The sequence below is a fragment of the Rhipicephalus sanguineus genome, chromosome 7 (genome assembly GCF_013339695.2).
Source record: "Rhipicephalus sanguineus isolate Rsan-2018 chromosome 7, BIME_Rsan_1.4, whole genome shotgun sequence".
Taxonomy (NCBI): Eukaryota; Metazoa; Arthropoda; class Arachnida; order Ixodida; family Ixodidae; genus Rhipicephalus; species Rhipicephalus sanguineus.
In genome coordinates, this window is record NC_051182.1 from 103,167,357 (window position 1) to 103,192,082 (window position 24,726).

Genomic DNA, 24,726 nt, shown 5'->3' on the forward strand with positions numbered 1-24,726 from the left:
GGCTCCCGCACGGGAGCTGGAACCTCTTGCTTTGATGTGAACATTCGTCCGTTTTAGTTGTCTCTATGTCTTTTCCCAACATGACTCTCAAGTTCAAGTCTCTGACGGTATCGTCTTTTCTGGTAGGTGAAACGTGAAAGCGAAAAGTTCGATTACTCGTTTCATTGACTACTACCTGCGATTTTTATTTTCATCATGTGGGAGGCCATTTTGACGGTGCCAGTATGCCGAGGCCTTTTTAAGTGTACCTAAGTTTCACGAAGCTAATGTGCCCTAGTTTGACTCTGCGCTGGATATCTTATATATCGTCGAATCATAACCTTTTATTAATAAACGTGACTCTTTTTCGCATTGTTAGTGTGCCGTAACACTGACCCCCGCGCTGTTCAAGCAGGTGATGTAGGGTCGGCACTTCGGCCTCCTTTTCTCGCATTTGCGGCATGTGGGGACCGCAACATCGTCCCCATTGAAAAGGCAGGTGCGTTGACCTTGCTACGGGGTCGGGCGGAAGAGGCTGTTTAACGAAGCGAAGAAGAAAAAAAAATACCGAACAGAAATGGCCAGTCGGTCGGTGCCTGGTAGGAGACATCTGTCGCACCCGCCTTGGCGACCGACGTACCATGTGTTGGGACGGCGCGCTTCGGTAGGAGCGTGGTGTAGCTCTTTCAGGAGCCAGATATGAGATCTGCACGTATTAGATCCACGTACTCGAATCAGGAGGGGTGAGGGGGTTGACCTCCCCTCCCTCCTTCCCAGACACGGCTGAATAGATTGCACCTGGCAGCTGGGGAGGCCGGCTGGCTTCACCTGTGCGGGGTGGCGCGTGCTGCTTGCAACATTCCCCCCCCCTTCCCCCCTCTTGGCTAGTTTCTTCCTGGAGTACGTAGCGGAGAGCTGAGGCGATTCCGAGAGCGGAAGTGGAGAGGAGAACGTGCCCCCACTTCCGGGCTCTACCTGTCCCCCCCCTCCCCTCCCCTCGCCGCTGGATGGGCGCGCGGAACTTTCTCCAAGCTATCAACCGCGTGGCTGGAGAAGCGCAGGTGGCCCATAGGAGCTGCTTTCTTCATCTGTCGCGTGTTGGTTGGCAAGCTAATGAAGGTTTTAGTATGCCATCTTTACTACGGTGGTTTTGAAGCGACCTGATTGGTGTATCTTTATGAATATAGTATCAGCTTCGCTGCGACGCAGACCGCGCGAATGTTACTCTTGGCTCCTCTTATTTATAACCGCATTTATAACCGCTTTATCGGATTGCGGTTTCGTCATGGAGGTTTTGTGCCATAGAACAATAGAACATGTTTTAAACGAATTTGCGAACGCTCACCTGTAGGACGTCGTGGAATGCATGACTGTAAGGTAGAAAGGCGGTCGAGTTGGGCAGCTCTGTTCAATAAATTTCAGTTGTTAGACAGCTCTCGTACTGTGTCCTTCGTTTGCTGTGTGTTTCCGTCGTTTTTGCGCTGGTATTTCAAGAACGCATTGCTTTTCCACAATTTTTTCCCCAGCTGTAAAAAGCAAAACTAGCCTGACAGCTGAGTAAAATGTTTGCAAGGCGACCTCGCGTTATATAAATACACACTGCATGCCTGTACCCGCACTTGTGTCCCAGGGAGTGATAATAGACTCGTTCCTCGGATAGAACCGCCGGCCTTATACTAATAGCACTGCCGCATCACTGTCGCTACCTGACGCCCGTTCGCTTCACCACGAGTCGTATATATTTAAGGCACCACCGCCAGCACGTTCTGTAGGGTGTCGCAACCATTCTCTGCGCCCTCAGTGACGCGAGCCAGCAACGCACCGCTGCACGCATTTATGTTTATGTCAAGGTAACTGCACGCCTTTGCGTTGCAGTTACCTTGAGTGTGAAGCAACGCGTTCCCGTGGTCGGCCGCCTTCACGTCCGCATAAACGCGGGCGTATATATACAGTGTACGGCCCTGGTGGTTATCACGCAATAACCAAGGGAACCTTCTTCCGGCGTGCGTTTGTAACTGATGAAGAGGGTCTTGATGCGTGCTTTGCAACGTGTGGATGATGTGTCGCACACTGGCAGGTACAGCGTGCGTATATAGGCAGCATATAAACGCGGCAATGCCGCGGTGACCGCGAACTCGGTCTCGCTGACGTACGTTTCACGGCTCACTCGTCGGTATGTGTACGGAAGTTGCATGCACTGCTTACAAAATGCTTATTCGTGAGAGCCCGAGAGAAGTATTCCCAGTTGAACGCCTCGCCAACGCCTCCTCTGGCTTCGCGGTTGTGCGATTTCAGAACGGGACGACGACAGCGATGAGATATCTTTATCTCCTGAACCATTCATCGCCTTTCAAACCTTGCAGTCCCAAATAGTCATGCAACATGTTTTGTTGTGATCAAGTTATATTAAATATATATTGAAGTCTAGCATTCTGGCGATCTGTTTATAATCCTTTTCTTCATTAAACCATTTAAAAAAAAACCTCCACAGTTAGCAACACTATAACGACTCCGATTCTGCAAATTTCTTCCGTGCCTCTTTTCCAGCGCTATTCTGAATGTCTCTTACTTAAACCAACTGCTTACTAGTCCATATTTTGCCCCGCCACGGTGGTCTAGTGGCTATGGCGCTCGACTACTGACCCGAAGGTCGCGGGATCGAATCCCGGCCGCTGCGGCTGCATTTTCGATGGAGGCGAAAATGTCTGAGGCCCGTGTACTTAGATTTAGGTGCACGCTAAAGAAGCCCAGGTGGTCGAAATTTCCGGAGCCCTCCACTACGGCGTCCCCCATAATCATATCGTTGTTTTGGGACGTTAAACCCCAGTTATTATTATTACTAGTCCATATTTAGGTCCTCCGCTTTCAATTCAAGCGGCTCTGAGTGGTGGACGCCTTCAGCGGGCCTTGGTCTGTTGCGTAGCTTTCCCTTCGCTTGTTGTGGTAAACACGTGCTTTTTAGCACAGCCTGCGAGTTGATTTTGGACTTGGAACGACAGAAAGTAGATCTATAATTAGGGATTTATTACAGAACAGAAAAAAAAAAGAGGACCTGTTGTCTGGTTATCTTCCCCTGTGTCGGTGTTTGCACGCTTCTCCCTCTTTCACGTTGATTGGGACTCCCAATCTAACCAGGCGCTCTTTGGCTATCAAATGGCCCTTGCGCAATAAACATGTATCATCATCCAAATCTAACCACAATCAATCACTCGCGCAGTCAATAGATCGGTGATCATAATTACAGCCTCGCTTGCGTCCCAACTAATCATTCGCTTACCGCGTAACCCGATTAGAAAATATACAGGGAGCGGTCCGTCACGGTTCCCTCGGCATGCTTGCAGTCCCTTCGCCGTGATGTTCATTCGGCGTGGCCCCGCACACATCGGGGTCGGCGGCATGGCGCTCACGCACGTGTATCGGGGTCGTTCTTCCGCGATCGATTCAACCACGCGGCCGGCCGGCTATGATGCACACACGCCCCCGTACACGAGGGGAACGTGTCGCGGCTGACTGTGTTGTCCGGATGCATCACGCGGGCGTAACGCCGGCCGAGGTGAGTCGAGTGTTTTTGGACGACGAGCATCCTCGGTCACCACGCCCTCTTCCATCTCACGGCGCTATTGATAGCTTGCACGTGACGTCATGAATGTGGGTTCTTTAACTACCGGTATACTCCGACATGACGGCTTTGATGACGTCAAAGCAGCAATATAACTTGGCCGGTTTAACCTCCTTCAATGTGATATTGCACTGCTGGACCATTGGCCTCTGTGCGTAAATAACGAAAGAACCTGCATGCGATGTGCCGATACCATTAACGTGGAATCACAATTATCGCTTCTCAAAATGTTGGTACTCCAACATGGCGGTTTCAGTGACGTCAGTGCCAGCCATCTATAAGCAGCCGTAGCCGAGTTGGCGTTATCGCTCGTTGCGCGGATGGAATTATAAGCAGCGTAAAAAGAAACAGTTGCCTTATATTTCACACCAGAACTGCGTGCAATTTGCCAGGACATATTATGGATGCCTTTGTGGGAAATCCGTACGTTATACGTAACGTGCGGTGTTATTACGGAGGTGGTTCTGTTGCTACACAGTGCTTTACCGCTGGGCGCGAGATAGCGGGTTCTATTCCCAACTGTGAGTGCGCGTTAAATAACGTTCTGTGTCCAGCTGGTCGAGGTGGCTGGCGTAGACAGCGCTTTGTGTGCAGTCTCTAGGAATGCCCCGTTGTTGCGCTGCTCAGCGGCACCTAGCAGCTGAGTTAATACACTTCATGTCGTAGAAGCTGCTTGAGCCACAGCTATCGCGTCCCTCCTAATAATCCCAACTCACTATAGCTTGAGGGTTGTGTTTAGCCTGACTCGAGACCTCACTGTACACTGTAAAAAAAAATTACTCCCAGGTGGGAGTAAAATGCTTGTCCTCTAGCGACCCCCCTATTGGGAGTTTTTTATACTCCGGACTTCCGGAGTAAAGCTTTCACTCAGGCTGGCCGGAGTTATTGCGTGGCGCCTCCGGAGTATTTTTTGCTGTTCTTTCACTCCGGCTGGCCGGAGTTCTTGCGTGGCATCTTCGGAGCATTTTTCGCTGTTCTTTCACTCCGGCTGGCCCGGAGTTTTTGCGCGGCACCTCCGGAGTATCTTTCGCTGTTCTTTCACTCCGGCTGGCCGGAGTTTTTGCGCGGCACCTCCGGAGTATTTTTTTGCTGTTCTTTCACTCCGGCTGGCCGGAGTGATTGCGTGGCACCTTCGGGGTATTTTTCGCCGTTCTTTCACTCAGGATATCCGGAGTTTTTTTCGTGGCACCTTCCGGAGTATTTTTACAAATTTCCTTACTCCGTCCGGACGGAATTTCAGTGAGATGCATCGGAAGTATCTTTCTCTTTGCTCCGCTGTTACAGTTTCTTTACTCTATGCTGATCGTGTAACGCGTTGGTTACCTGAAGCAATTCTCATCAAAACACTGCAGAGTCACTGTGTACTTTTTTCCACAGAGCTCTAGCAGATGAAATTCAAGAGAACACTTCAGTTCTTATTATTTCATTTATTCACAATAATCTGCAGTTTTCGGTTCATGATCCAGCATTTGGGAAAGCAATACAAGAAGTAACAAAGATGCAAAAAGCCACCAAAAAAACAAAGCAGAAGTCAGATCATGTGAAATCAACAGTACTCAAGTTTTAAGCGCAGCGTGTCGAAATGAAGTCCAGAATGCTGCAAAAGAATGACACAACAGGAAGCGTAGTTCGCCGGGAAGCATCCACGACGGACCATCCATCAGATCCATTGACGGCGCAAGGGTTCAGCTGATTTATTCCTGCATAATTTAGCAAAAAAGTAGTACATGAGAACTGTAAATCATGCCACAAACACGAAAACTGAGGACACTAAAGCCACAGATACTCACTAAATCCCATGCAGGGTGCCAGTCCATGAGAACACCCAGGTTCTTACAGCATAGTCAATACTAAATTTAACGACAAAGTTTGACAGAGCAGTACTAATTAAACGGACCACACAAAGAACACAATATCACAAAGAAGTCAATATCAAGAAGCACATCCCATGTACTCTGGTGTCAGCCAGCCGCTCTGTGATAAAAACACACCTCCGCGCCGCGAATAAAGTGCAAAACGCGCGAAACCTTTCCATAATTTCTTACCTCCACTTCTGCTCAACCTTTCAAAGCCTTTTTTTTCACTAAAATGAGCGAATTTCGGTACTTTCGACGAAAGTATCGCGAATACCTCTCCCAGTTAACTGGCTAATTTAAATGAAATATTATTACTGGTTATTACAGTTGCATTTCAATCTGTGCTTATCGTCATACTTTCCGCAAATTAGGCGCTTCCAGTTTGTATGCTTCCGGCCGCTCCATAAAAAAGCGTACCTGTATTCTGCTTTGCAAGACAGACTTCGGGGCAAGTTGGCGTTGTACCTTTCTTTCTTAATTTGCTGCGCCCGCTCTGTCATGAAACTTTTCGTAACGGACATTTTTCAAAATAGTTATTGCGTGGGCATGTATAGTTTCCAAACCTACAGCCTCGAGCACAAATTAAAAAAATTACTCCCACTTAACAAAAAACAAATTGTCAATAAAAAATACAAACTTTACGCCACCTATGCCGATTGCATCTTCAGTACATACTGACAGAAATGAGGGAATGACGACCAGTCTACTCAACTCGCAGTTTCTTGCAAACGTCGGGCAGGAGGCCACGGATGGTGTTGCACGCCGAGGTGTCACGATGTGTGCACGAGGATTCGAGGAATTTCCTTTTTCCCTCTTTTGTTAACGGGCCAGCGTCGTTGCATTGCAGGTCCAAACTATGTCCCGTCTTCGAGCACTATTTGTCAGAGAGAGATAGAGAGAAATGTTTTATTTACAGAGACACTCTACTTGAAGGTGAACATCTTGACAGTTTTAACTATCTGGTCGGGGAGATAAACTGAGATTTTATTAGGCCTCCAAACCTCCCCCCCCCCCCCCCAAAAAAAAAAAAAACTACATACACGGCGTTGGCAGCAGGGCGGAAAAGAGAAAATTAAAAGCAGCAGCTCAATAGACCTTTTTCACGCAATCCCAGAACCCCCCGAGGGCGCGCGAAGCGCTATGGGAAAAGTGTGTACGGCGAGCCCGCCGGCTGTTGGGTCGCTCACTGCTCGTTGCAGCCGTGGGAGCACCAAACGAAAAAAAAACGCGTCGCTGCTGGTTGACTATTATTAAATCCTAAATACTACACGTCTGAACGCACCTGCATGTATCTCTACGCATGAAATGGGAAAGAAATGATGCAGTCAGTGTAGGTATATTACCGAGCGGATGTACACAGGATGTAGCAGTTAAGCGGCATGCGAGTTATCACGTGCCGGTACACATGCAGTACAAACGTGCTATCGTGAGCAATGTGAGCCTGGAACACCGAATTCGTATTTATTCAATGATTACTTGTCAGAAGCCACTACGGCATTTAATGCTATAGTGGCTCGTGATAGGGTTTACCCAAACTGTAGAGAGGTGTTACAGTGTTCAGGTATACAGATGATTATATTATTTTATTTGACAAGTCACGCGCTGTACAAAGAAGTGAGCACATGTGTGCTCACTTGTGTGCTTGAAAAAGCTCGTGTGCTTGAAAAAGGTCTATTGTACCTTCCCCCTCGGCAACACGGAACAGACTGCTAATTTCTCAAGAAGGTGCCCTCTCTTTCTCCTTCATTTTCTTTCATATGCCATTTCCCCTCGCCCCAACGACGTTGAGCCGTGCTCTCTAATGCGTTGCAGAAATAAGCTTTTTTTTTTTAATCCTCAAACCAGTACTACTATATACGTACAGTAACCTCAAACATGAAGGGGGGTCGACAGACAATAAGCCCTCTTCCAACGAAACGTCAAGCGCCCCACAACCCGTTTTTGTGCAAAGCGACCCCTGCCTTCCTTTCGCATTCCCCGTCGCCTACAAACTGGTCTCGTCAGCCCCCTCTCTCCCTTTCCTGTTATGGACGGACCACATTCAATTACATTTCTATATTGATATATCAGATACAACTTATCATATCAAATAATATTTCACCAAAATGAGCACGTATATGCGTTCTAAAAATCTGTACCAAACACGTTTCTCTAGCTCAATTCGCAAAATATATAAAAAATTAATACTGATTTCAGTTTTTCATGTTCTATTACTTCAGCTTACATGAAAGATCAAGTTTATTAACACGTAATGATAGACCTCAACCTGGCGTATATTCATATCGAAAGCGGACAAAAATTACCCTTTGTTTATACTAACCAGACCAACAATATCTCTTTACCAATTAGGTTTACTTATAACACTTAATTACTCTTTATTGAATTAACCCACAACTATATGATGTTTTCCATCAATGCATATCGCTGGCCACTCCACGCTCCAAATATTACAGTGCTGTGTCTAAAGTTACCGCAGATATCCATATTTCTTAAAAAAAACATCTGGTCCAAACAACGCGTTTTCGAAATTTCTGCTGGATTTTTTATTGCCATCCTGTAACGCCAACCTAGTCTTGGTAACCTCTTTCGTTATCAACATAACAGTACCCAATTTTAGCACTTTTCGACAAAAATGACGGAGATAATTTAACAAGAGCTCACTCACCAGGTTTGCGCCGCACCCGCGACCGTCCGCTTGTTCGCCACTCGCGAGATCACCATGTGTCGTTTGCTGCACGGTACCATCACGCCATTAGGGTCACCGCAACTTGCTGCTATCGATGAGATGAACTTCGTTGACGCTTGTAGTCGCTTGTAATGTCCGCAAGGTGCACAGAACGATTTCCTTTTTCCGAACGCGGCCGAAGGCTTCGGACAATCCTCGCTGCACTGCGACGGGGACACACGCGCTTCAGGCAGGGTCACTGAGGAGACAGGGGATTGGAATGCAAGGCAAGCGAACTCGTCGGACGGGTTGGACGGCCGGCGGCTTGTGTCGTCAAATTCTTGCTCGCAGGCCTGAAACCTGTCTAGGAGGTGGTGGTGGAAACCGGCCGGCCGGCGAGGCTGCCTACGTCACTCCTCCAGCAGCCAATGGAAAGCCGCTGAGCGATGCTCCGGAGTATTTGCGGCACGAGCTCCGGAGTATAATCAGAGAAAGGGCGCCCTTTTCCTCCCTCCATCGCCCGCGGGAGGAGAACGGCGGTGAATGAACGTATATACTCCGGCAAATTCCGATGTGTTCGAGTTGGGGAGAGGTCACCGGAGTTAGGCGGGAGCATCATCCCCCAAGACCTCCCAGCTGGGTACATTTTCGTTTACAGTGTACAGTGCATTGGGAAGTCAATTCACTGCAAGTGATTGACTTTGTAAATGAACACCTACTTACTTTGACAGTGTAGTTAATTTTTACAGCTATGCGCTACTGCTTGTGGTTAGAGCAACGGCGTTGTCTCATTTCCGACGTTTTCGGGTCATTTCAATCGTGCACGCGCACCCACCCTTGTTTCATTTGAGGACACTCTCCTGTATGTCTTTTGTGTACTGGAGCACCGAGTCGCTGTGGCTTCGTTAATTAGCATCGCCGGGCGTCGTTTTTGTTTCGTTTCTGACGGCGACCGCACTGCCAAAGCGGGGCGGGCGTACGTCGCGGGGACGCGTCATCCGTATACGTGCACACACGCCCTTGTCAGATAAGCACTCGAGATAAGCAAGCGGCATTGGTTGCCCTGGCGCTTGTTACATAGACCAGTTCGTATAGCCGCCATAGCGGCGTTAGCGGGCGCTATTTATAGCCGGGCGAGCCGCTGGATGCTTGGTGATTGGGGAAAGGCCGCAGTGTATGCACTCACTGAAGAGGTGGGGTGCCTTGCAGACACACTCGTGTGAGCGTGTGGCCACTGCATCCCATTTTTTACGCCTCAGCGACAGGGCGTGACTTTATTGTCGCGCCTCTATAGACTGCAGGACTTTGCAGATACGAGCTGTTAGTGTGGCGTGATCGTACGCTATAGCGTGATTATTTTGTCTGTTCACATCCCTTTCTCCTAACGTGGAGTCGTGAGTTCCAGCCTTCCCATCATCCGCATTTTCACTGCGCGGCTGTTTGCGTGTGGTTAAGCAAGCACCGTGTCGGGAGTTTGTACCGTGACCCGCGAGGAAAAAAAAACGAAACGCAGTTATATACGCGCTGCCGTCTGCAGTGAAGAAAAAATTACGATTGCGTGAGCGTAAGTTATGCGGCGTCCTCAAAAACTTTCGAAGGACTTCCGCGGTGGGTTTCGTTTTGCATACGGAATGCGGTTTCGAGTGTTTTCCACGGGAGCCGCCAACGCTCCAGCAATATTCGTTCTGTCCGTTCTTCGCAGCGAAGCCAGAAGCGACGATCGGTTGTCTTTTCTCACAGTCGTTCTCTTTTTTTTTTTTTTTGTGCAGACTTGACTCTGGAGGAGCAGCGGTTGCTCGCCGACATAGGCAGCGCAAGGCCGAGCTCCTCCAGGAGATCCAGCAGCTCAAGGACGAGATCGAGGAAGTGACGGCCGAGATGGAGCGACTCGAGGCCCAGGAGTCCGCGGACGGCTCTAAAGGAGTCACGCGCAGCAAGCAGCTCTCCATTCGGCAAGAAGAAGTTCAACATGGACCCCAAGAAGGGCATCGAGTACCTCGTCGAGCACGGCCTGCTGCGCGCCGACGCGCCGCTCGAGGTCGCCCAGTTCCTCTACGGCGGCCAGGGTCTCAACAAGACGGCCATCGGCGAGTACCTGGGCGAGCGGTCCGACTTCAACATGCGCGTGCTGGACGCCTTCGTCGAGCTGCACGACTTCACGGACCTGATCCTGGTGCAGGCCCTGCGCCAGTTCCTCTGGTCCTTCCGGCTCCCGGGCGAGGCGCAGAAGATCGACCGCATGATGGAGAAGTTCGCGCACCGCTACTGCCAGCTCAACCCGGGCGTGTTCAGCAACGCGGACACGTGCTACGTGCTCTCCTTCGCCATCATCATGCTCGAACACGGCGCTACACAACCCGTGCGTGCGCGACAAGCCGTCTCTGGAGCAGTTCGTCGTCATGAACCGCGGCATCAACAATGGCGGTGACCTGCCGCGCGAGCTGCTCGCCTCGCTCTACGAGAGCATTCCGCCAGGAGCCCTTCAAGATACCCGAGGACGACGGCAACGACCTCATGCACACCTTCTTCAACCCGGACCGCGAGGGCTGGCTCTGGAAGCAGGGTGCGTGGTGCCCCCCGCTTGTTTTTGTCTTTGTTTGGGTTAATCTGTGCTTTGCTGTCGGAGCACTCTGCCCCAAGTTATATACCGCCACTAGCAGAGCTTTTTGAGAGAGGTTGACCCGCCACGGTGTTCTAGAGGTTACGGTGCTTGACTGCTGACCCGGAAGTCGCGGGATCGAGTCCCGGCTAGAGGCCCGTGTGCTTAGATTTAGGTTTAAGTTAAAGAACCCCAGGTGGTATAAATTTCCAGACCCCTTGGTCTCGGCGTCTCTCATAATCATACCGTGATTTTGGCAAGTAAAAACCCAAAAATTATGTTAAAGCACTCTGTCCCAAGTTTGTTACACACCGGCACTTGCACAGCTTTTTGAGAGGGTTGAGTTGAGGTGCAGGAAAATCATACCTAGTGAATCACGTTGCAAAAAAAAAAGAAAGAAGAGCATGCTTTACTGCCTTTATTAGTTTTATCAGGCGACATGTACCTTTTACTACTTGCCGAGAACAGCATGAGGTCCTTTTTTTGCGAGGCGTGGCCCACTCTCGAAGAAGTGGAGAGCCGTGTGGGACGTCCTCCTGGTATCTTGCGCGCAAATAGCTTTACTGCAGTAGATAACCTCGCTGCCTTATCAGCATTATTTTCAGCCTACTAGTTCATAGCATGCGCCGGACTTATGCTGAAAGTGCCTTACTTCGCTTGCAATTCTGTTGCTACGAATTCCGAGAAAGGGGACTGTGTTGTGCACCAAAGATGACTCCAGAGTTTTGCAGATAGTCCTTTTGATAAAAATTTCTTCTAATATTTGTCGTACTAACCTACAAAACGTAGGCATGGAGAGAACATTCGAGCGCTTCGAATATTCGAAAGAATATTACAGTATTCAGGAACGAACGAATAGACGTATATGTTACGGTAGGAAGCATCCCCCTGAAAAGGTGGCTTTCACTGCAGTGTGAGGCTGCTAAGCCGTGAAACCACATTTCCAGGGGTTACGCACTGCCGCGAAGCCACACTTCAAGGTTAAGTGTACTTGTTACCTACGCCTCGACTACTATTCTTTCTTACAAGTTTAAAAGCGTGTTATACGGGGTTATTTGCACTAAGTATTGCAAATTTTAAAACATAACGTAATTTACTGCTTATAACTTGCGCCCCCACTGCTATTCAAATCCTGCTACTATTCAGTGTTGCTTCCACATTGCTTTGAACCAAGAAAGCCACATTTGCACAAGCCTTGTTCTATTGCTTGTGCAAATTAGGTAATGACAAAAATGCTCATTTTTAAAATAATATGTCATATGTATTATCAGAGCTGGGTGATTCAAAATTAAAATTCGAAATTTGATTCAAATTGCTATTCGCTTCAAACCAAGTTTAGTATTCAGCTATCTCTATTAAAGACGATCAGAGGAATGTGCAAGGAAGTTGCTTGCTCTTGAGCTTCCTACATTGTGGCGTTAATGCTTTGCTATTACAGTGATAGCATGACCCATGTTTAGAGTTTTCTTGGCCATATTGGACATCTCAAGGACTGTGCAGAATACTTTGTTTTATTGCTTAGTATTAATTTTACCGTTACTATTTTACTTACTAATATTATTTGCTGACATGGAAGCATTGCAATATCAGAAGCACATTGGTACGTTGTTCTTGGGTGACTTGATTCAATTGCAGATTGCGATTTACCCGCTTGTTACCTATTGCAGAGCTTGCCTTTATTTCTTTCCTTAAATTCAAGCATCGTTGCCCAGGCAGTGAAATTGCTATGCATCCTAGGAACGACCTACAAGCTTTATTAGTGCATATTACATAGTAGCCTTTTGAGGGAAGTGGCAGTTGACCCTTTTCGTAATCGCATGGGTGCTGCATACATTGCATGCTTAGTCAACTAATGGTAGTACTGGTTACAATTGAAATGAAAACAAAGCACACACTTGCAATTCTGCAGTTGGTTTCTTGCATTTGGTTTGGTCATGAGAACTACATATAAAATTTCCTTCTTGTAGGACAGTGTGTGTGCACACTTATTGCGGGAATTACTCTGCCGTCATTAGTTCAGTAAACTGGCTAGCGGGAAAGCTGGCTTTGCAGTTGTGGAAACTATAGTAATGCCTAAAATCTTATGGTCTACCATGTTTATTACTTTTTAAAAAAAGCCTGCTGGTGGTGTTGTCTCCATTTACTCATCGATGCTTTGCCTTTCACTGTATTTGTGAAGCTATGTACAAATCAAATACTCTTACTTATTGCACAAAGAAACTTCACTGTTAGTTATTGCGTTCTTATGAAGAAACAATTGCCAAATAGCTAAGCTACTTGTCACTGAGCTGCCTGTTCTGCATGAAATGTAGTTGGAAACAAAATGTCCAAGAGGCTGCACTTGCAGTGACTTCCTGTGTTGATGCCACTATATTAGCATGTAGAAAAATCTTGTTTCAAATCTGATTTGCAATTCTTTCACTGCCAGTTTAATGTTTCCTGTTTTCTAAGCATCTTGTGATGGCCTTTGCTACTTGCAGGTGGTCGTTATAAAAGCTGGAAGAGGCGATGGTTTATTCTGAATGACAACTGCCTCTACTACTTTGAGTATACCACGGTAAGTTCAATATTTGTGGTTGCTTTTGTTCTGCATAGACACTGAACATTGATGTTTCTAGTGTATGCTGCACGAGATTGGAGGTGCATTTGGTTGATAGATGAGGCATATGGCTTGCTTGGAAAAAAATTATCTCAAAGATAAGCTACACTAGCATATGCAGGTTGGCATGTGTATTTAGTCTTTATGATGAATTAGACGGTAACCTTATGCTGCATTGATGAATTTTGTGGTGGTGTTATGGCCAATTTTTAGTTGACATGTATACATCATCCACAGGAAGGTGTGACAGCTGTGGTAGGGTGATGGTAAAAATGTTAGGTTTTATGAAATGTCATTATCTTAGGTAATAGCTTAAGCTTGTTATCTGAAATAATTGTCAATATTGTGAACGATTTTCTTAGGTACAGGGCTTTAGCAAAATACTCGGGGTGAGTTACAGGCTCACATTTTTCAGATGAACATCCTGCTTACTTACTGCTCAAATTTTGTAAAAGATCGTAATTTATAGTGCGGGTTATTCATTATTAGGCTTAGCATTACTTGCCTGCTTTATCAAGAAAATGTGAACTTGCCTTCCTGAGCAGCATTCAGTGTCTGTCACTTTTGGTAGTTACAGTATGGAAAAGCATGACCTTCAGATTTGAATTCCATTAATTGCTTGAGGTAATTCCAGGAGGCCCAGAAGGATGGTGGATTGAGCTAGTTGGTATTCTATACTGCAATGTTCAGATGAACATCCTGCTTACTTACTGCTCAAATTTTGTAAAAGATCGTAATTTATAGTGCGGGTTATTCATTATAAGGCTTAGCATGTTTACTTGCCTGCTTTATCAAGAAAATGTGAACTTGCCTTCATGAGCAGCATTCAGTGTCTGTCACTTTTGGTAGTTACAGTATGGAAAAGCATGACCTTCAGATTTGAATTCCATTAATTGCTTGAGGTAATTCCAGGTGGCCCAGAAGGGTGGTGGATTGAGCTGGTTGGTATTCCATACTTTAACGAGAGAAGCACGAAAAAGTGGGACACAGACAAGCGCTTACTTCCAACTGAATATTAAGCATGAAGAATCAAGAAATTAGACCGGTTTATAGAAGGCACTGTCACTAGAAGGCAAATAGAAACAAGACAACAGCTCATGTGAAACAGTAATGATCTTGAAATGAGAACATGACTTGGGGATAATAACGTCGGCCCAACACATTGCGGTGCCTATCACACTAGCTGACTCCTGCCAAAAAAGTTCAGTTCCTTTGCCAGTTCTTGGAAGTAGTCGACTAGTGCGATAGGCATTGCAATGTTGTTCATTGGGAAAGTGTAACAGCTGTGATCAGTAATTCTACAAAGTTTCAAGGTTATGCTGAAAGGTCCTTTATGAGACGTATATTTTTCTTGGAACTCTAGCTTTTAAATTTTCTCAAGCACAACCGGACTTATGAGATTCTGAGTACAGTGGTCTCACTGATGTAAAACGAGCTCAAAAAAAAAAAAGGAAAAGGGAAAAGCCTAAGCAGGTGGCTAGTTATGTTTATTATGGCTCTGACATCAGTTGCACGGCCTGTTGTGAAGTATGAGTACAGAGTGTGTTTTGACTATCTATTGTATTCCAAATCTGTGTCTATGTATACTGTGACGAAGTTTATCATGACCTTCAATATACCTACATGGGCTGATAAGTACAGAGTTACATTGTTGTTGGACAGCCACATTATCTGTTCATCTGAAATGTGAAAATTGTTTTGTGGAAAAGAACGAAGAGTGAGCACGTGGAATATTGTGCTTTTACAGACAGGTGGAATAGCTGTAAAAACGTGTGGGACTATGCTGTTTCGTCAAGCACCACCAGTAATTATTTGAGCTCGTACGCTTCACACTGCTGATGTTTTGAGCCAACCCGCCTTTGTCTTTGTTCACGCAGGACAAAGAGCCTCGCGGCATCATCCCGTTAGAGAATGTGCAAGTGAAGGAGGTCCAGGACAGGCACAAGCCCAACTGCTTTGAGCTCTACTCGGTGGGCAGCGAACTGATCAAAGCATGCAAGACCGACTCGGAAGGCAAGGTGGTCGAAGGCAAGCACACTGTGTACCGCATGTCAGCTGCCACACCAGAGGAGAAGGACCAGTGGATACAGTGCCTCCGGTTAGTAGTATTCTCACCTTTGGATGCATTATCTGCTACTTGTTATCTGGCCAGTGGGAAAGTTTCAATACTGTGTAGCTGCTTCGGCAGTCGAACCCAAATATATCGAACCTGGGAATATCCAGTTGTCCGTGCCTGAACAGCTGACAATTCCATGGAAATTCCATCCAAAAGTATCGTGCTTTGCTATGTTTGCAATGAAAAGGCATACTGTCATTTTCAATGTATTGAATGTTGCATCACACTGCACTTCACTCCTGTCCGCCTGGGTGGTACAGTGGTTGCGGTGCTTGGCCGCTGACCTGAAAGTCACAGGTTCCATCCTGGCTGGGGCGGTGGCATTTCCTTGGAGGCAAAATGAGGGTTCTGTGTAGTGTGCGATGTCACTGCATGTTCAAGAACACCAGATGGTCGAAATTTCTGAAGCCCTCCACTGTGGCATGCCTCATAATCATATCGTAGTTTTCACACATAAAACCCGAGGTGGTATTACTTATTTGCACAGCACTCCTGCACATGCACTTCTTGTGGTACCACAGTTGCTTCTTGCATGATTGGAAATGTTTGCGCCGACAAAATGACACTGTTCTGGTAGGTGCTGTCAAATGTGGCGTTGAACCTGAAGGGAACTGCGTACCATGGAGTGAAATTTTGCCTTGAAATGGGGGGGGGGGGAGGGGGTTCTGTAACAATATTCTTGTTAGATTTGCTTTAACAACACTCACTGCAAAACAGGTGTGTCGTGAGGAGAAGCAAACTGCTGGTGGAAGGAACGGCTGTACAGTGAAATGTATAATTTGAGGCATGTGTATTCCTTATTTGAATCACACCATACCATCGAGCTTGTGTGTGCTCCTCTTAAGATTTCATATAAGAGGGCATGATTATGCATATAGTCGTGAGCAATATGACCTAGAACACTGAAATTAACCTTTAAAGGTTATAGCAGCTAAACACAGTTGTCTAGTGCAAAAGTGTTCGTGGTGCTGGTTGCTCAAGCAGAAAAGTATCTCTTGAAATTCAGTATGTCACATTCATATGAGTACATTACAAGTAATCATTGAGTAAACATGAATTCACTGATTTCTGCCAAGTGTTTTCCTTGCAGCATTTGCTAGTAGAGCTGTACCCAGGTTTAGTGGAATACAAAGCTCCTCGTTACTCATGCATACTGTCGAAAAGCTAGAAAGATGCTGTCAAGGTAATATAGGGCCCTGTGGTGAAAGTTATTCAGTATGTAAAATTTTCGTGCGCTACTTTTCTGGGCTCTGTGCACAGAATAGTTTACTGTCATGCAACATGGATACTACGTGAGAATGCGCTGCCAGCAGCTTTTTGCCATTGAATGTTAAGTAGCATGTTTTCGGCAGGCTAAATGCCTTTACACTGAAACGCTTGTTTTCATACTGTGACAGCGAAAGTGTTGTGAAAGTGAATCGTTTACCCTGTAATGACTTCAGCATTTCTTGAAGGTTGTATTGATGTGCTCTAGGTGTGGTTTAAGATATACTCTTTAGGTGGGGACACTTCTCGGCTTTCTTGCGAGACGCGTTTGACCAGGTAAAGTAACAATGGCGCGTGTCTGTTGGTCTGGTGACGGCAGCGGATATCTATCAGCGGGACGACGCAACTTCAACAGAGAAAATGTTTCATGTAGCGTTGCTATAGCAACCGTCGTGGTCGGCGGCAGTGCTGGCGTTCGCCGTACGTCGCGCTTTTTTCAGTCGCAAGAAACATGGCATGCGTTTGCTGCTTTAGTCGCTAGCGTGCCGTAGCCGTGTTCGCCGCCTTGGAAATTCAGATTTCCTGCAAAGCGGCGGTTGCTACGGCAACGCCTTCTTGTGTCGAAGTTGCGTCGTCCAGCCGAGAAGTATCCGCTGCCATCATCGGACGGACGCGCGCGCAGCATTGTCACTTTTATCTGGTCGACCTTGTCTGGCGAGTGTCCCCACCTAAAGATTTATATGTCTTATAGCATGGCTTTAGGCCACGGTGTTGTACACGAGTTTTTCTGTTTTGTAAGGCATATTGATATTGGGGCCACAGATGCTGGATTATTAGACAAGCATTTGGATGTTCTCTACCGGTACATATACACCTTGAATTTTGTTACCATGCAGTGAATTTCGCAAACTGCTTGCAAGCAGTATGCCAGCATTGTTAGTAGTCTTCCAGAAGTGAGAAATGAAAATAATTCCACTGGATATCTGAAAACCCAGGCATGCAATTGCATTGAAGATGTTGGCTAGTAGTTTCTTGAGCCTGACTTTTCGCCCCCCACTTTCCTGCCATTGCAGCCAGAGCATCAGCCACAACCCGTTCTACGACATGCTCTCGGCACGCAAGAAAAAAGCAGCGCAGCACTACAACCATAAGTGATGAGAGATGCGGGTCCCCTGCAAGCCGTCCTCTTCCAAGACAGTGAATCTAGTCACAATTTTTTGTATATATATATAAGCCATCTAATGATTTGCAATAATAAACGGTGATTTTACTATATTTCTGTGTCTTACACTAATGTTACAGCATTGCACCTCCAAGAAGAGTTGCGCGTACTTCATATGTCATCTTTCTGTCAGTCACAAGTAGGGCGGAAAATCTTCAGAATCTTCAGAAGGTCATGCCTTAAAGGGGCCCTGCAGCGCTTTTGCAGCATGGTCGGAAAACTCTGCCGATCGGTTGTCGAGGCTCCTGAGAACACGCGAGCCAAACATTACAGTGCAGAACGTGGCCTGGAATACACAAATAATTGTCAGCTAGAAGTTGTTCCCTCTTCTCTCGACAGGTGATGCCAAAAATCAGAATGACCGCGCCATAAACCCGAAGTCCACGGTCATTGGCTGATTTGAGCAACGTGAGCTGCGTGATTACCGTGGCCGCCGCAAGATGCCGCCAGGTGCCCACGCTCGCGGTCACACTGAAAGTAGGCCGTGCGTTCGAAGAAAAGGAAAGGAAGTGCGCTGACGAAGGAACGCGTCTTCTTGACCCCTTGTCATCCTCCTCCCTGCGTAGCTTTCAGCGCGCTCGCTAGTACGAAAGGAGAGAGAAAGCTCTTCAAGCGTGTGACAAATCTCTGTAACTGCACTCATATTTGACAGATTTTGAAAGTTTTTGCGACAGTCAACTTGTGCGGAAATAAGCTCTCTTAATGAAGTCATTGAACGGTTACTTGGAAAAGTGTTGCAGGGTACCTTTAAGCTCAAAAAAAAAAAACGGCTGCATCATTCAGATCACAGCAGTAATGACAAGAAGGCCAAAAGGACAGTGCACTACTTGAACGTAGATAGCACTTAGTCCTTTCAACACTCTAATCTTTAAAATATTTTTCACAATGTCAGTGCGCCGACCAGCCCAGCCAGGCATCACGCTCCTTGTTATATCGATTGCTTCTTGGCCTTTTGACTTAAGATCATGGTGTAGCCCATGTTATTTTGTACACATTATGCAGGCCCTGTCCTCCTCCATTTAATGTTAGCTTTTCTCCAGATACCGGCAACTGTCTTTTGGTGCCTATAGTGCTGTGTGTAGTAGCATGAACTCAGGCGTAACAGCTCTGTCAGTAATTGTTGTGAGTGAATATATCGAAAGAGTGCGAGTTACCGATCATATCATATGGCTGATCATTGTACAGCCGGTAAAGTGTGACAGATCTGGCTATGTAGCCTGCTGCACTACCAAAGCTCTCATCATTTATGCCTGTACATTGCCCTCGCAGATGTTTATTGAATATGTTCACCAATTTTAACACGAAAGTGTTTTATGCCGGGGCCCACCAAGACCACTCACGTATTTCCGTCACAGATATGACGTTGTAAAATATACACTAACAGGTGACAAAGAAAAATAAGACGAAAAAGTTCTGTCGTCGGGAATCGAACCCGCGACCCCTCGCTCCGCAGCGCGTGGTGCGAAACGATTAACTGTAGAAACAGCGCTAAAGGACGGGACAAAGTGTCCGCGCCGTGGTCAGCGCCGTGGTTTGTGTCCTTTCTTTGTCCCGTCTTTTAGCGCTGTTTCTTCAGTTAATCATGAACCAACCGGGCCATATGCGTACCTTAGTGCGAAACGACTCGGGCACAAAGGCTACGACGGCCTTCAGCATACTACGGTCGAGCTGTTTATATACACCATTTACCGCTGGCTATACGCGGAGCTCGGATGCACTTGATTCGGTTATCACCACCGAGATGGCTCGAAGGACGCGCTTTACAGGTCGTCGCCCCGCTCGTTGCGATGCGCGCGCGCCCCCACCTGTACTTTGCCCTACAGGGCGTGGTCGCCCGCGCGCCTACCTCGTGATGGGGGTGGTTTATACGTCTTGTGCATTCACCGTAAGTTTACGTTGGAGTTACAGAGTGCACGAAGGTCACTTCGCTCGCTGCAGTGGCCGTGTTGCTCAAAAGGAGCATGCTGCTCAAACACAGAGAAGTAACTGTGACAGTTCTTAGAACAGTTATTAGTTCACGCTCGTCCTTGGTGTTTCTTTTCGTGCGTCCTTTGTGCTTGAACAGCACGCTGCAAGTTTCGAGCTACTTGTTGTTCTTCGCGTGACATACCCATTTGTTGCTATCGCATTCATTGCTTCGCCCTTGCAGAGAAACAATGCACAATAAACGCTCAACTACCTCTGTGAACACACGTTTCACTTTCGTATTATACCGATTCCCATGATGGAGGGAACAGCCATGTTTTAACGCGACAGCGTTAGGAGAGCGTTCCGCAGAAATTCCGGCGTCGGTGTCGGCGTCGTTGGTTGTGAGCGAAAAATCATCTTGTATAAAATAACGAAACCTTAGGTTCGAGTGAGAATCGAACCCAGGCCGTCTGCGTCGCAAGCAGGTGTTCTGCCACAGAGCCACTCCATTGCTTGGAACTGCACTGAAATTAACTTTAAAGGGACACTGAAGAGCAAAACGATTTTTCTCGCATTAGTAAAGTAGTGTTCCACGATACCAAAAACACCACGCTTGCTGCGAGAAGACGCTTAATAAGCGAGAAAACGCGCAAAAAGAAAATACAGGTGGCGACGCCACCTTGGAATTCCCGCACCATTTGCCGTGACGTCACATATATCTGACGGCGCCTGCTTGGGCCTACGTAGTTCCTAATCGGTTAAATCGAAGTACATTGTCCTCTGAGGGGGCCAGAGACTTGACATAACGAGTTTGTGGAAATTTCGTCGAGCCAGTGGCGCCAAAATACGTTAAATGCTCTTTGAAGTCTTTTACGTCACGAATTACAAAGTTCGGCGCGAAATTTAAAAACGATACTTTGAACTTGGTTTTCTCCTGTAATAATAAACCTATGGTGGTGAAATAAATTACACAAGAGTGCTCCGAGCACACTTTATCAATCTAAGCCAATTCATTGTTTCTCTTTAGTGTCCCTTTAATGCTTCACAAACATACGCGTCCTGCGTACAGGTGTCACAGTACGAGATGTAATATCGCAGTAAAACGGGGTACAAGCGTATATTGCCATCGGGCGTCACACCATGGGAACTGCATAACGAGTTAGTGGTTTAAATACGGTCACCCATTACAAAAGGTACTCGCATTACTGCGCGTATTCACTTACGAACACGTAGTGGGTGCATCGCAACTTCGGAAAAGTATCACTCGCGTAATTGCTGCTGGTTTAAAGCATGCCACCCATTACAAAGGGCATACACATTAGTGCGCGCATTCCCTTACACACACGTAGTGGGTACACTGTTGTCATGAAAGTGCTGTTGAAGAGGGCGGAAACCTTTACCTTTACTTTAGGTATGTCGAGTGTGTGTGCGTGTGTGTGAGACCGGGTGACTGAACATAATGACAAGCGAAGCAGAGCACGATGAGGATCGGGCCGGATATCGCTATCGCGTTCAACTCTTAAAAGCGAAGCTTAAGCGTCCCCCAATTTTTTATGTTTAAAGGCGGTTGGCATTTTTTACGTGTGCTGTTAGAAAATTTCTCATATTTACAAATAGTGGATATTCAATTTGCATACTGAATCGAATAGCACACTGTTTTGATTACATACAGAAAATTTTATAATATTTCCACACTTCGATTAGTTATTTAGAAAAAAATGGCAAACTCGCACCTTATGTCAATTTTGGCATAAAATGTGCAAAGGCACATTGACAGCAGTTCTTAGCGAAACGTTGTTCTGTTTTACATGCAGATTAGATTTAACGTTGTTCTCAAGGTTTTAGTATTCTTCAAAAACTATGCTTGGATTGCGACTCCATGCATCCTTGACTGGAAATTTAGGAAGCCATCGACTGGCGAGAGGTAAACGTTGCCGTAGCCAGAATATCTCTCGTAAAATTTACTATAGTCTGATATAACTTCAGAAGTCTCGAGAGGCCCTGCCCAGACGACCAAAGCACTGCAGCCGATTGCCTCCGCAACTAAAGAAATAGTCCTGTCCACGCACCCGGCAATGCTCTCCGAAGGAGGGGTCTCCGGCCGTCCGGCTCATGATGTCAGTCTGCAGCGCGCCCATAGGCACAAGCTTCGATGAGGAAATGCCGCAGACTTCTAAGGTTGTTTCCGACTATAGATGCGTTGCATATGCATTTCTGCGTATCACCACAAAAAAATGTTCATTGTAGGCACATTCTTGACAAGTGAGCAAATAGTTTTAAAGCGAGCTACTCTCCTTGAATAGTTAGCCCATTTTCTAGGCAATCGGACCTTCACAGCTCACCACAAGTATGCCAGTGCAAAGGGTATATGCCTTCATGCAACCAACTTGGTGTGTGTTCTTTGCGTACACGAATACTCGTGGCTATTCGAGAAAAATGTACTGTCATGTGGGATCTCTAGGGCATCTGAAGGCCGAGATACCGCTGTTGTGCAATAGGGAATAAGTGCCCTCTTCTCCCACAGCCTTGTACTCCTGTGGCGGATGTAAAATAACGCTACGCAAGAACATAGCTAGGGTTGACACACTGGGGATGTGCCCCATTCATGAAAATTCAGTCCACAGTAGGATACTTGGTACAAAGTAGTGCCTGCCTGTCCAGTTGAGGGGTAATTCTTTAACTATAGCACTGTGCTGCGATGTCTCTAGAGAATGGTAGTTGCCTGTGACAGTGCTCTTGAAGCCAACATACACCAGGCGAACCAGCTGATAGGTAGCCACGCATACTGCCGCAATAGATGTGCTTGTTAATGACTTCCTTTTTCATGGAGTTATGCAATGAAGCGGTAGGTAATTATCCTTGCAGCAACAGGCGTAAACACTCGGGCACGTTATTCCATTGATAAGAACGACTCTCGCCTATTCACTCACATCGATGACCGTTATGGTTTCTGTACACCTTTTCGACTTCAGTTTCACAACTTAGTAGGTTGTACAGTAGAACCTTGAAACTTTGGCACACACCTACGCTGGGGGATTGGCCATGAGCTGGGTAGTTTTAAAAGATAATTCCTAAATTACATCTAGAATGTACCGCTAATTCAGAATGATTTCTCGTCTTAGCTGTTTTCTCCTGCCAAAACAAAAACAGGATGTGGACACAGAAATGTAAGCTTCCCGCAAGTTGTGATCATTTCACGGCAGTTACTAATTATTAATAATACCGGTTCTCGTGGCATTTGACGCATGGTATACTTGGAGTCCTTCATTTGAAAACAAATGTGTATATGGCTGGGGCATGTCTGTTGTCCGGCAGCAAAAGCGTGTCTGCCGCAGATATTGGGCGAACCCCGCTCCTCGCCACTGGTCAACTAAAAATGAAGGGAACACGTGTGTGCCAAACACCAATTAAGATCGCGCACAAAATTCTCAGAGCATGCGGTAAGCCAGACAAGACGACGCATGTTGCAAAACGGAGAATGCAGCAAAAATACACATGCTGCTCTACTGAAAAACTTCAAAAGAACATGCGCAAAGATCAAGAGTGACTTTCTGCACAGACATTTCGGGTTTAGTTGAAGGCTGTGTGATCGGCTATGGTTCGAAATTTGCCTCGGCGTCGTGTGCTAAACAGCTTCGCTGGTCATTCACCTTCACAGAGTGGAATGGCTCCCCAATTTTTTTCTTTAGTTTTACGATTGATTTTTAATGTGCGTGGCAATGGACCGCTTTATTGAAAGAAGGCAACCAGGCTGCAAACTGGTTTTTGTTTGGCAGACCAAACCTTTGCAGTTTTTCTGCAATAACATTCACAAAAAGCGAACACAGCCAAAGGACATCCGTGAGGACAAACGTTATACTGAAGTAGACGCAATTCCTTGCAGAAATATGAGGGGTGTTTTATGTAACTTGACCCAAATATATAGAAAAAAAACGGCCAGATCTCACACATTCTGGGAATCAATTTCTTGCGAGGCAGTGACCGAGTAGCAGCCTAGGCCGGAGTTTTCGCTTTGAGCCAAGCGTTATACGAGGCGGATCGACGTCTTTGTGTAAATTGAGCAGTAGTGCCCATGCATGGGTCTTGCCAGGCACTTCGGCTGGACTGGCGCCTAAAAGGGTGCTCATGGCCCGACGTAACGTCGGCAATCACGTTGGAGCAGAGACATCAGTCTTGTCGCAACCAAGTGCACGCTATGGTGCAATTATGGGCACATAATAAGTAGCGGTCGTAGGCGTATTAGCTTATAACGCCTGAATACAGCTTGCGGAGTCATACGTGTGCATATTGAATGTTTGATATAAAAGCAGACATTCAGCACTGCAACCACAGTTCGCGTTGTCCAAACATGACGCTTACTTAGTTCGGAGCATCGTTGTTGCTCGGTGGTAGAATACTTGACTGCTACGGAGAAGGTCTGGGTTCGATTCCGGCGCGAGCAGAGATCATTTTTATGATTTGCTTCCACCGGGACATTTAACCAATCGACAACGCCGCCGACGCTGACACCGCATTGTTTTGCGACACGGGCTCCATCACGCTATCGCGTTAAGATTTCCAAAGTCTGGGTTGTTACGCACTATGGATCTCCTGTGGCGCATACCGGCTGTTACGATGGCTGTTCGGGGAGCGGTCATACTGAGTGGTGTTAAAGACGCTTGTTAGGGCGGCAAGGAAGAGGAGGCAACTGACCTGGTGCACAAGCATATATTAACGTGATAGCGTTAAAGATCCCGCTTCGCAGAAATTCCAGTGTCGGCGTCGTTGGTTGTGAGCGAAAAACAATCTTGTCCGTGACCGACAAATCGAGAAAGATGCAGATAAAACAAATAATAAAAATAATAGCTTCGATTATCGAACCCAGGCTGTCTGCGTGGAAAGCAGGTTTTCTACCACGGAGCCACGCTGTTTTTTTTCTTTCTTTATTGATTGCTTGAAGCTGCTTCGAAAAAAAAAA

The 24,726-nt window shown here is 46.6% G+C and overlaps 1 protein-coding gene across 1 annotated transcript; it reads left to right on the forward strand.

Moving 5' to 3' along the window:
- The first annotated feature begins 9,888 nt into the window (after window positions 1-9,888).
- LOC119399683 (cytohesin-1-like) lies at window positions 9,889-17,914 on the forward strand. Its single transcript, XM_037666503.2, is given in 7 exon segments — window positions 9,889-10,069; window positions 10,071-10,457; window positions 10,459-10,587; window positions 10,589-10,682; window positions 13,199-13,275; window positions 15,195-15,415; window positions 17,713-17,914. Coding segments are annotated over 7 exon segments (1,062 nt in total). The 5' UTR covers window positions 9,889-9,997; the 3' UTR covers window positions 17,795-17,914.
- The last annotated feature ends 6,812 nt before the right edge of the window (window positions 17,915-24,726 follow it).